At 38.9% G+C, this 12,184-nt stretch overlaps 1 protein-coding gene across 1 annotated transcript in view; it reads right to left on the bottom strand.

The window, feature by feature from the left end:
• Window positions 1-4,499: 4,499 nt before the first annotated feature.
• MPPED1 (metallophosphoesterase domain containing 1) overlaps window positions 4,500-12,184 on the bottom strand; it is a 61,974-nt gene continuing 54,289 nt past the window's right edge. Inside the window, exons 6-7 of the mRNA XM_008490245.2 lie at window positions 8,077-8,190; window positions 4,500-4,618 (exon numbers count right to left, since the gene is read on the bottom strand). Of these exons, the coding sequence (XP_008488467.1) occupies window positions 4,500-4,618; window positions 8,077-8,190 (233 nt within the window). The remainder of the gene's footprint in view (window positions 4,619-8,076; window positions 8,191-12,184) is intronic.

The following is a 12,184-nucleotide window of genomic DNA, read 5'->3' on the forward strand; positions in this document are numbered from 1 at the left end:
GATTTCTGAGATGGGAAAGTAAGAGGATTAGAAATAGAGTCTGGCTAGAATTGAAATTATTTTAATTTCTAGACAAAGTGAATAAAAAGCAACATAATGGGAGTATACAAAATAATGAATGGCATAAAGAAGGTACATATAAGTAAGCCTATTTACACTTTTCACATAAAAAGAGAACAAAGGGACAGTCAATAAACCCAAATGGCAGCACATGTACAAGAATAAGCGAAATACTGTTGTTCTAATGCACTGTGCATAATCACCCAGGGAGCCCACTGTTCCAAAATATTGCTAAAATCACAGATGCAGAGAGACTTGCAAGGAAGGGACAGGAATGTACCTGAAAGAAAAGAACATTTGCGCTTACATTTCCTATATGAATTACATCAGCAGTGAGCAATAATGTGGGGTTTTAAGAGAGAAATTCTCATACAAACAAGAATAAATGGGAGGGGGGCAAAGGTCCCCATGGGCAAGTTATTCTAAAAATTGCCTTCTAAGGAATGTCTTGTTCCTCATTCCTCTGAAGCATTTACATGGGCTATTGTCAGCAATCAGCCACTGGAGAAGATGAGCTGCTGCTTATCCCCTCTGACTCCCCCCTGCAGCAAGGTCAGAGCCCCTTCCCATCCACTGTGTTCCTCTGTGTTGCCCAGAAACAGGGGCCAGCTTGGAGTGCTGCTGCTACCAACCCTGCTCCCTGCAGTGACCTCCTTGAAGACCATCATGGTTCTGGAGTCTCTTACTTCATGGGCTACCAGATAGCATCATCTGATGCTAAACCCTGTTCTCCAGGCTGGAGTGCAGCTGCAGTGGGTGGGGGCTGCCTGGAAATAGGCAGCTGCTCCAGCGGGTGCCAAGTCTCAACTTGCTTGCTCCTTGTAGCTAAGGAACGTTTCACATCCTTAGCCATATCTGGAGGGAAGTAAAAATAATCTTGTCTTTTTTTTTTTTTTTTTTTTTTTTTCACTGACATGCTGTCTCCCTTATTCCCCGTCAAAATGAACCAAAATTAATCTCAGTAACAATTCTGCCTGGTAATGGGAAGGCAAGTTATTAGTGATACACACCAGCACACCTTCAGGGCCAATGCTAACTGGGTAAATATCAGTGAAGGTCAGCAATGGGGAGGTGAAGTGGGAAATTGAGAGGCCCTGATTTAAAGAGCCAACAATTGCAAACCTGCATTTGTAGAAACCTTCCTTTTCATGGCCTCCCTAATCTGAAGTAGATCAGATTTGAGGCAAGTAGCCTAGGCCTCAACTATGCCCACAAATAAAGTCCCCTCACCTTAATGCCCCTCTCTGTGAGGTTTGTGTCCTTACACTCAGCTCAGAACACAAACCAGCTCTGCCCCAACTGCCTCCCTTTCCCAAAGAACAGCATCCCAATTCCTGACAGCTTCAAAGCTCTGCTGCAGGACTCCTTCACTTTGGCTTTTTTCTGCCTCATGGGTGCATCAGCTGTACTCCCCCACCAAGGCACTTCAGCTAGAGGAAGTGGTTGCAATTTTCCCCCCTGCAACCCCAATTTCCAACTTGCTGTCTTCTGCAGGAGATGTTGGGGCCTGAAGCTGGCAGAGGGAACAGGGCACCTTCTGCCCATTGCTCCAGCTCCTCTGCCAGCTGATCTGCAGCCCCTCCTTGTAACAATGTCCCACAGGCTGGCTTCTGCACTTGGAGAAGACAAGACAGCCTTTCCCACATGGAGTTGAATGCATGAATGGATATAAAGAGGCCTTATTTGTTGGTGGTGGGTTGTTTGTTTTTTTTTTAAGACTTTATTTGTCTAACATGCTTGACCAAAAATTACAACAACAATCAAGTTATGCCAAAAATTATCAAATAACCTTTAAGCTTCCATACCTCAAGTACTTAAAATGATATTTTGAAGTAACAGCTGCTTTCATATCCTTTCCACATAAAAATACAGAGTATTTTGAAGTTACCTTAGGAAAAGTTATTTTTAAGAGAATAGTTTATGGTTGACATAGAAATTTTGTTGAGGCTAATACAGGGACCTCTTCCCCCCACTTTAACATTTTAGTCTCTTAAGTGCTGTGAGCAAATGTAAACATTTCAGACTTCTTTAACATACAGCCAATTTCCTGCCACATTTGTTTCAAATTGCTTGAACTGTGACTAGCTAAGACACTTTCATTCTAACCACACTCTATTGCTCATCTTCCCAATGATGGTGGGAGTTCATATTCAGCTATGAATTTCAGTCCTTGCTGATTTAGGAGTTGATCCTACAATTTCTACACCAATAGTTTTGACAAAAGTGGCCCCATCTGAATTTATCACAGCAGACTGCTCAAGCACTTGTAAACTATTCACCCAAAACCCAGTTGCAGGCACCACAGATTGGTTTGGGTTTCATTCCAGGAAAAAAGCTGCAAATTAAGTTTAGACCCCAAGTCACCCAATAGCTTACAAGAAATGTCAGACCCATGACCTGTCATGTTTTCTGGTGGTCTGGTGGTTTCTGGTGGGTCCACAGCACGAGTTAGTTACTGGGCTCAAATGTCACTACTCCCAGCAGCAGCTGGAAGAGCTGATGCCCATGGGAAGCCAGCAACATGCAATGTTTCTGCCTACCTCACTTAGAGGCTGACATAGCCTGGTTTTGTGTCACAGGTATTTTAAATTGTGTATGCAAATAACGTGCATGCAGCTGCTACGTGAAGCTCACATTTACATCCATGTATCAGGCAAAATGTAACATACACAATAATCCACTGTGTGTGTGTGCAGAAGTGGGCTACGTGCAGACCTGCCGACAGCCCTGTACAGTGATCTGCCCAATGTCTGTAAGATTAATGTCTAGCTGCCATCAGCCCTAAATTCAGGATTTTCATGTTCAGAATACAGCAGTTAAATTATCTCCGTCAAGGCAAAAAGATTCCTCTTTGAGCATGGGGTTTGTTAGCTCAAGAGAGAAACCTATTTCTTGTAGGGCACATTTAAAACATGTATTTATTTATTTGTTTAGGGTTTGTTATCAATTCTCAAGCTTCTGCTTGGGACATGGCAGTAATCCCAGCAGCTTCAACACCCCCATTAACTTGCAGGAAAGCTGCATGGACAGTACAAGTGTTTGCCATCTCAACAGCTCCTGACATGTCCCCTGCTCTTCCTTGCATCACATGCAGCAAGACAGGACAGATTTCAACTCAATTGATGATTATGTCTTGGGCTTCTCTCAGCAGTGTCCATGTGCAGGTAAATAGCAAAGAAAGGTTTTGTGAGGCCACCCTGCTGCTCTGTACCCACTGGGCTGTAATCCTCACTCATCACACTTATGCTATTACATAGCTACCCAAAAGTGAGTGTCCAAACTCCACCTTGAGGTGAACCCTTTCTCTTGACATCCATAGCATTCCCCAAGGACCAAAAAATCACAATGACATTGAATCACTTCTGACTGGTGCACAATTCACACCACTAACCTCATCATTGGCTGCATGTCCCATTAACAGGTTTTGAACGAACAGTCCCAGTGGGTTTTATTTAAAATACATTTACTGAACACTAGGGGGGAAGTTGAGGTTTGGGGTTTTCTTTTTGCTTTTTACATACAATCACATATCGCTTGACCATATGAAAACACAGTTATAATTTTTCTTTTTTTCTTTTCTTTTCTTTTCTTTTCTTTTCTTTTCTTTTCTTTTCTTTTCTTTTCTTTTCTTTTCTTTTCTTTTTTTTAAGGGAAATGTCATCCTTTTTTTTTTTTTTTTTTTTAACAGGAGAGTCCAGGTTACAAATTCCTGAGTTTATACTGCACTTAACAGTCTCCTTTCTTGAATGTTGAGCTGTTTACAGCATGCCAGCAATATGCACCATTTCCCTTGCCATCTGTAATGCCAGATGTAGCAAAACTTCATTTCAGTACAGTGAATTAGGGCCTCTATTGCATTGGTTTTGAAGAGATGCAGAGACTTAGACCTGGAGGACTTGAAGTAATAGCTTTCCTCCTGTGACTGGTCATTCATGCACCATCTTTTATATTTGCCATGTTAATTAAAGGAAAACATGTTTACCATCATTTTTCTTTTACTAAGAGCTCACTGGGAAACATCTGAAATGAGGAAATCCTAGTCTAAACACTGAAGTTTAAACTGCAAACTTTCTTAAAGAAACACTCCTTTGAAAGACATTGTTCTTTTAATAAGTGAGTCCAATATTATGTACGGTATATACAAAAGTCCCTACTAGAGATATATATATATATGTAAATGTATATATATACATATATATGTGGAATGCATTCACTTTTCCATGTTCACAAATATTTTAATGGCAAAATGTTCAAGTCTTTAATCTGTTTCTGGCACCAAATTTTGTTCCTCATCCACTTTTGTCACTCAGAATTTATCTGTGAAGAGCTATCAGGATAAAAGGTTTTTGCTTTTTTGTTGAATGGTTCCCTCTCGGGATTCTCAGGCAGCAATACAAAGTTGCTAATGTGTTGGGCACAACTTTATATTTTCTTTATAATCATGTGTTCCTTGGAGTAGGTAAGTCAATAACTATAGGTGGATTAAGTGGCTGGTAATTCACAGTGCACACAGATGCATTCACATAGGTAGTAGTTCCATCAGCCATGACACCATAACCTACAAAGAAAAAAAAACTCTGGTTACTCTCATTATTCATTATTATCTTCTTTAACTTTTAATTATTCATCTTTATCACACAGTGGTGTCACATTTATTACTCAGAAGCAATTTTAGCATTCTCTTCATGCAAAACATAAAGGTGTCCTGAATTAGTAACCTTTGTCCTACCACAGAACTTTTTGCCAACTTTTAAATTGGGTGAGAAAAGCAAAATGGACCCTTGCTAGCTGGTGGCTATAACATCTGGCATCCAGCTAGCCAAACCTCCTTATAAAGACAGATTCTATTTTCTCTGAAAAGCATTTTTTCTTACAACCTTCTCAATACTGGAAAGAATAAGATATGACACTGAAGAAAATATAATTGGGTCATCAGCACAGCAGAATTTGAGCAATTTTCATACTTCCACCTTTTTTTCTGTCCTGTGTTGTACATCTTTCAAGCAACAAATGAGAAAAAGCATTGCCTGGCTAAGGGGAGTATGTGTGCATGTGTACCTGGGAGGGATTTGTCTATGAAGAACTTCTTCCCATGTGTCTGAATTTGTTGACCAATTTCAACCAAATTTGATGGAAAGAGACTAACATGTCTGCTTAGTTAGAGAAAAAAAATGGCTTTAATAATGCATTCTCTGTCAGAGAAGGTGAATTCACATGCCATAACATTTTCACAGGAGAAAATATATCCTTCTGTATGTCTCACCAGTGGCAAAAAGCCCTCACCTACATATCATGTTTTATTAGATATCCAAGCCAAACAATTCTACATCTAAATCTGCAGAAAATCAAACTTCCAGTTCTAATGCCTATAGAAACACAGTGAAGTGCAAGAAGCAGCTCTTCAACTGCTCTGGTGTTATGACAAAGAAGACACCCTCTCCATTGTCAAAAATCTACTAATGGTGGAAACTTGCATTGAAATACTAAGATCAATATGAAGAAATTAATTCACAATCAGAAATAAATTTTTGGAGAGCATTTCTACTAAGATTCAATCTCACAATTAATTAAATGAATAGTGAAACGTATTCATTGCCAAATACACTGAGCTCTGGCTATTCAAATCCTGCAGTCCCACAGTTTTCTGAGTGTAATTTTGTGTCTTATATAAGCATTGTTAGTTGCAGAATTTACAAACAAAGAAACAGTAGCCAAATTCCTTTCTTTTTTGTTCCTTAAAATACCCTGAATAATGCAGGGCCTCCTGGACTCCCCATGGAAAAACCACACTGTAATTAGGGACTAGGGAAGGAAGAAAACTCTGTCAGGTTCCTGTCACAGGCATTTCTTTAAATCATTTGCTGTTTGCCACAGAACAATTGTTCTGTGTAAAACACAAACTGCACAGAGGACAGTCAGCATTGCTGCTGGGACTTTCTGTCTCCTCGGCTACACGTTTGGAGAGAACAGAATGAGCTTACTAATATGTTCCTTTCACTTGAAGATTCCTAATGCTACAGTTTTCACTCCTACCTCACTGCCAACAGTTTCCTCAGCCACAACCTCAGCCAAGCACTGGCTGTAATGGTCAAACAAGGATTTTAGCTGGAGTCCCTGCTATGCTGCTCATCACTTCTGATCAGCAGCAAGCCCATGTACAGAGGTATTTTTTGGCAGAGACAGCAGTGCAAGGAGGGGACAGGGATGAAACATCTCGTCTGAACATCTCCTCCCGGACGTTCAGTAAATGACTGCTGCAGATGTAGCTATGCTCAGTCAGGGGAGGAACTCATCTGTTCAGATCATATATTCTCTCTACAAAGAGGAGCCTCGTTTGCACAGGCTGTCTGCAATGGGAATTCTCCCCTGCAGAGATTTAGCTTCCCACTGCAAAACAGGCTATGCAGTTCCCCATTTTTTGACTCTAAATTATGACAGTTAACAAGAAGAGTAGCTTGTTTCTATGTACTGATACCTACTGTGCCAACTGTATTAATTCACAAGATTTACCATTCCGTAGAGGTGCCATTATTTTCCCTTGGGAGCCAAAGTTGGTTTCAGTCTTAGCAGATGTGAATTTGTTTACCTGCCTGAAGCTTCATGGCTTGCTAAGTGTTTGCTTATATCCCCTGCACTTGGCTTACAATTTCTGAAAAGACAATGAATTTGAACTGTACTCAACAGCTCTCTTGTACAGAGTCTCAGAGACTGCTACAACAGCAAAAGGTTAGGAAAAAATACTGCCTATGATTGTTTGATTACTCTGTGATGTAACAGCACCTTGGACATTAACTAACAGGCACTGTTAGGTAAATGAAGATGAGACACAAGAGGAGAATGGGCTTAACCCTTAAGCTGTAAAATAATGACCAGAATGTCTTCTCCACTGGTTGTACACCAGCACATTTCTCACCAGTGTCAATCAAAACCTAGCATTCTGAAAGCACCCAGCAGCAAGTTAGAGTGGGTTTTCTTTCAGAAGGTAGTAACCAAGTGCCAGCTACTCCAGTTTTTCTTTTTGTTCATTTCTACATTGCTGAGACCCACAGGTATCCTTCAAAGGCTGGAGCAGTCACAGAATCAGAAAACTGGCAGTTGTTGAGCACCTTTTCCTGACAGTAAGTTAACATTGCCAAGGCCCAAGCAGTGAGAATACCTGCTTACATGCCACTCTGTGGAGATGCCACTTCTGCACAGCCCAGTGGTTTCTTTTGGTAGGGGCACTGTTTGAAGACTTGTAGCCATGGTATGTGAACAGGACAGAGTTCTCTATAGCAAAGAGCATCTACCTTTGCTGGGAGAGGAACTCCTACTGTCACTGACTTCGGTAGAATGTATTTGCCACCATCTACTGACTTATGTTTAGGGAACTAATCAGTTAAAAAATTAAACAGTTTAAAACCAGTTAAAAATCAGTCAAGAGAACTGCTGTATTTTGTCTGGGTACAAAATGTTTCTCCTGCCAAAGCAAATAGATACATGAATAAATATCTTAAATTTCTACACAAGTCAGTAGTGACATCCCTGTTGATTTCAACTTCATATATGCACTGATTAGGAGAGACAACCTTTATTGTGCAATCTTGAAGACTAAGCCTTAGATGCAGCCCCCAAAGCATTCTCACCCATTTTACAAACATAGAAACCAAGAAACAGGGAGCTTACATAAATTATTTTAAGTCACAGAGATTCTACAGAGGAAAATAAAATCCATCAAACCTAGTATTTAGTCACTTTTTTTAACTACTGGATTTGTGTTCTCCTTTTAAAATTCACAGTAATCCTCTCCGTGAAGGAGGCATCACCCTGTTTTGTAGATGCAGAAACTGAGAGAGAAGCTGAAGAACAAATATTGAAACCTGGGAATCAGCCAATTTCATCTCTCAATATGCACTTAAGTAAGGATCTAAATTCCAGAAGTGCTTCAGTTCAGACATTCAAGCTTGAAAATGCTAGTTCAACCAGACTTCTATGTTTGTGTTTTTTAAATATATATAGAAAGAAATGTGTTCTGACCTTCATGGATATGTCCAAAAACATGAAGCCGTGGCTGTATTCGTCTCTGGACTGTGTTTAGCAGCTCAACACATCCTACCCGTTGCATTTTCTTGGGAACCCAGTCTAGAAAACCTTTGGAAAAGAAAGGAGAGGTTTAGAAGAAGGCAGGTTACCTGCAAAGATGTAATGCTACACAGTATTATTCTGATTTCAAATCTCATGTAAACAGCCATAGAAGAACTGACGTGGAAAAATCAGTGTGCCTTTAAGTAGAGGTGTAAGGAAAGAGAAATACTTGAGAAAACCCATAAATGCTCATGCAAAGAAAAAGGTCTATGAAAGGACTATTTTAACTCTTGCTGGTTGTTTTTCAAGGAAAAAAAATCACTGCAATTAAAGTATTTTTGCACTGCTGCTAATGGAGCAAGTCAATGCTTTATCCATTCTTCTTCCTTTAAGAAAGTGAGATAGTATTAAGAGCAGGATGTCCAAAATGGGTCTCAAAAGAATCTAAATTAACATTTAGCTGCTTAAATATATCTCTGGGATCTATTTTTTAAAACTGAACACTTTGACTGATGAAATGGAATCTATGTTGCTAATAATAAAACTATATTGTAATCACATTGAATCTTACAGTAATGGCATTCAGGTGAAGAACCTACAGCATGCCTAAAACTAACATTCTCAAATAAAACTGGTTTAAGGGCTTCATGACACAGCAAGCCCCCCTAGCCTAAACCTATGGACCTCATATAGGAAGAGAAGCTCAGCCCTTCAGCAGCAGATATTTTAGGCACTGCATTTACTTGCATAAAATTTCTATAAAAATGCATTTTTCATGAATACAGAAAAAAATGTACACTGACTTGCTTGTATGTCTAAAAACATACTGCAAGGGAGTTCTTCACTGCCAATTGAAGTCTCATGTTTCCTTCAAAGGAAATCAGTATGAGAAGGATGTTATTGTATTATAAGGTTTGCAATAATCAATCTTGCTTTCCTTCTACTGTTCTGCTATTTTCATCAGGCTCAAATTTGGAAACATATAAGATAAAATAATTCTATTTGTCATTATGTGTTCTCGTGCTTCCCCTTTGTGCCTGTCCTAGCTTTGTATCTCTGACTGAGATTGCTGCAATAGCATAAGTATCTAGTGCCTCTGATAAAATGGTAGTCTGCTAGAGAGGTATAGAGTCTGGACCCATCTCTCATACATATGCTTTTGAGGTCTGCTCAAGCATGGCTGAACAACAGCTAATCAACTGGCTTAAAAGACCAGAATTATGATATTCAAGTTCTTGGAAAAGCTCTCAGATTTGCTAGAGCTTTAGGGTAGGTTCACATTGGAAATATCCCTTTAGATGCCAGTGCTTGAAAACTGGGCTCAGTATACTGTGAGGGTTTATGAAAATGGTAAAAAATTGCCTTCATCATTGAAACTCAGAGAGCTAAGTCAAATTTTCAGAAACAAGCCGGGAATGCAATATCCTAGGTGGGAAAAAGAGGAAGCTCTGATAATGGCTGTAGATTCCTAATTCATTCAGATGCCTCTGAAGATGCTGCCTGGCTCCTGTTGGGGGAATGTAAATAAAGCAAATCCCAGTGAATTACAGAGCAAAGCAATGCTCAGTTCTGGTAACTGATTTTACCAGTCACTCTTGGTCTCCAACACATTTCAAAATCCACTGTAAGTACTTAAGATGTCCAAGTGCAGACAGCAACACCTCTGGAATCCAGTCAGGATTTTTTTAAAGCAAACATGTTATAACAATAGGTTGTATTACTTTCATGATTTGAAATAGTTAATTGTCAAAATGTATGTGGTGAACATAAAGCCCAAAGTATTTCCACTTCAAAAACTTCACAAACAAAATTCCATAAAATTAACTTCTCCATTAAATTAAGCATTATTTATGTTGAACATGTTTTTGTTTACATGCATTATCACCCTTCTGAAGCTTTCCCATATGTTAGCAGCTTATTATGTACACCTGACTACACAAACTAAGAGTAATTGATTATACCTAACTAACAATTTGAGTTAATCTTAGGGTTTTTTTAACGTTTGGTTACTTGAAATAGGTTTTCTACAGCTGTCAGGAAAATATAAATCTTTGTCACAGACAATCAAGCATACAGCTACAAATGAAGACTTAAAGGTGAAATTAAATTAAAAACAGAAAAATAAAAAAGTTAACTTCTTGAATATAAATAGAAGAATCATAAATGCTTATCTTTAGGAATCATGGAAAAGACTTTAGAAGTTATACTACACCTGAAAGTAACCAACACATTCTGATATAAAAATGAGCATTAGTACTGATTTCATAGCTGTGAATACTATGTTTCATAAGCTATTAAATACATGACATATCTTTATTAATAATAAACATCACCAATGGTCAAATTTACTAATAAAATGGTCAAAAATATATTTTGATTTTTGTTTTCTCATTCCATGTGAACCTCCTGTGTATCCCTGTCCTGGTTTCATCTCAAAGCACTACTCTAAGGCAGAAAAAAAAAAGTTACTCAGATTTTTTTGTTACCTGCCTAAATGACTTAGAAGTACAAAGACCATTAACTATTAATGGTGCTTCTGCATTTATATCATGCAGGCAATTTTAAATCTAATAATGTTGTACTAATTGGTTTAGGAGCTTAGTTAGTAGCTCTTTTATAGTGAGGGAATGACAAAGCACCCAGAAATTGGATGATGGACAGAATTTAGCCAGCCAAGCTGGAGAAAAAAGAAGAAGAAATTGCAAGAGCACTGATTGCTATGTATGATCATTAGGAACAGCTCTAGTGATGCTGTCCAAGATCAGAATTACAGCAATCAGCTTTCTGGCTAAAATAATTGCCTAGGTGGAGGTGGATCAAGGAAGATCCAGTCTCTCAAAATGTTTGTGGACAAAGCTACACAAAAAGGAGGTTCTCTTAAGTTAGGCACAGAGTTAATTTCTTTTGAAGATTATTTGTTGGCATGGATGTCAGGGAGTCCAGCAGCTGATGCCCTCACGCAGAGGGTTCTGTGCCTGAGCCATGAGCTATCTATGCATCAACCAGAAAAAAAGACAAAGAAATAGGAATTTTTAAAAAAGAAAATCGTTGAAGGACAGGAGCAACTTCAGGAAAAAAAATAAAAAAAAAAAAAAAAAAGAAGAGAGAATACTGAGACATGGAGATAGGGGGAATTCATGTTCATAGGTTCAATTCATGTTACCCCGTTTCAGCCAGTGGAGATGGGCAGCTCTTCCTCAGAATTATTTGAATTATTAAATTACCATTCAATTATTAAATTTGTTACTAAATTTATTAGAGCATGTCTGTTAAATGCCACCTTTGCAATGCTCAGTAGAGGTTCTTCTCCCTCTGCTTATCCCAGAAACTGTCTGGTGGTTAAATTAGCAAGGTGGCTGAAGCTGAGTGGTACAAAAACCCTCTCTCCACCTTCCAGCTCTAGATTTCAGGTGGTAGGTACAGGGATATTCTTTGAATCAGCTGATGGCTGCAGTTCTTTACAGCTGATCAACTGGTTTTAAACACAGCTTTAAAAGTGCTGAAGAAGCTTCTGACAGAGTTCTAAATATGACATACATAAAACTATATCAAAGGCCCAGCACCATGCCTTGGGCCCTAACAGCAGTTATCCCCTGTACTAAGCATCTGGAGCTGATATCTTAGGGTCTAAGTGATTAATTTCGGCCATCCACTTTTACAATACAGGTCCCTATTAAAATCAGTCTATGGCATGGTATGAGACTCCACTTAAATGAAGTTATCAAAACACATGCCCTTACTGTGAGAAACCCTGTTGACAAAGAAGCCCTTTCCCCTAGGATTAGGAAGCAGTGGAATGCAAACGTCTTTCTAAAGAAAATAACAAAACCACAGATACTTTCTTCTCCAAGCCCTGAAAGAGGAGAAGAAAGGGTGGAAGACAAGAGGTTTTTAGCTTCAGGAAATTGGGGAATCTAAAGGTTTAAAGAAACCAACTGCCTTCATGTCACACAAAGGACTTCTCAGCAGTAAGACTCAGCAGAACACTGAAGTACATGCTTCATTTCCATGTCCATTTATTAAACCAATGAGAGTTAAACACATTGTTGCATAAAGTACT

This window comes from Calypte anna, chromosome 1 (genome assembly GCF_003957555.1).
Source record: "Calypte anna isolate BGI_N300 chromosome 1, bCalAnn1_v1.p, whole genome shotgun sequence".
In the NCBI taxonomy this organism is placed as follows: Eukaryota; Metazoa; Chordata; class Aves; order Apodiformes; family Trochilidae; genus Calypte; species Calypte anna.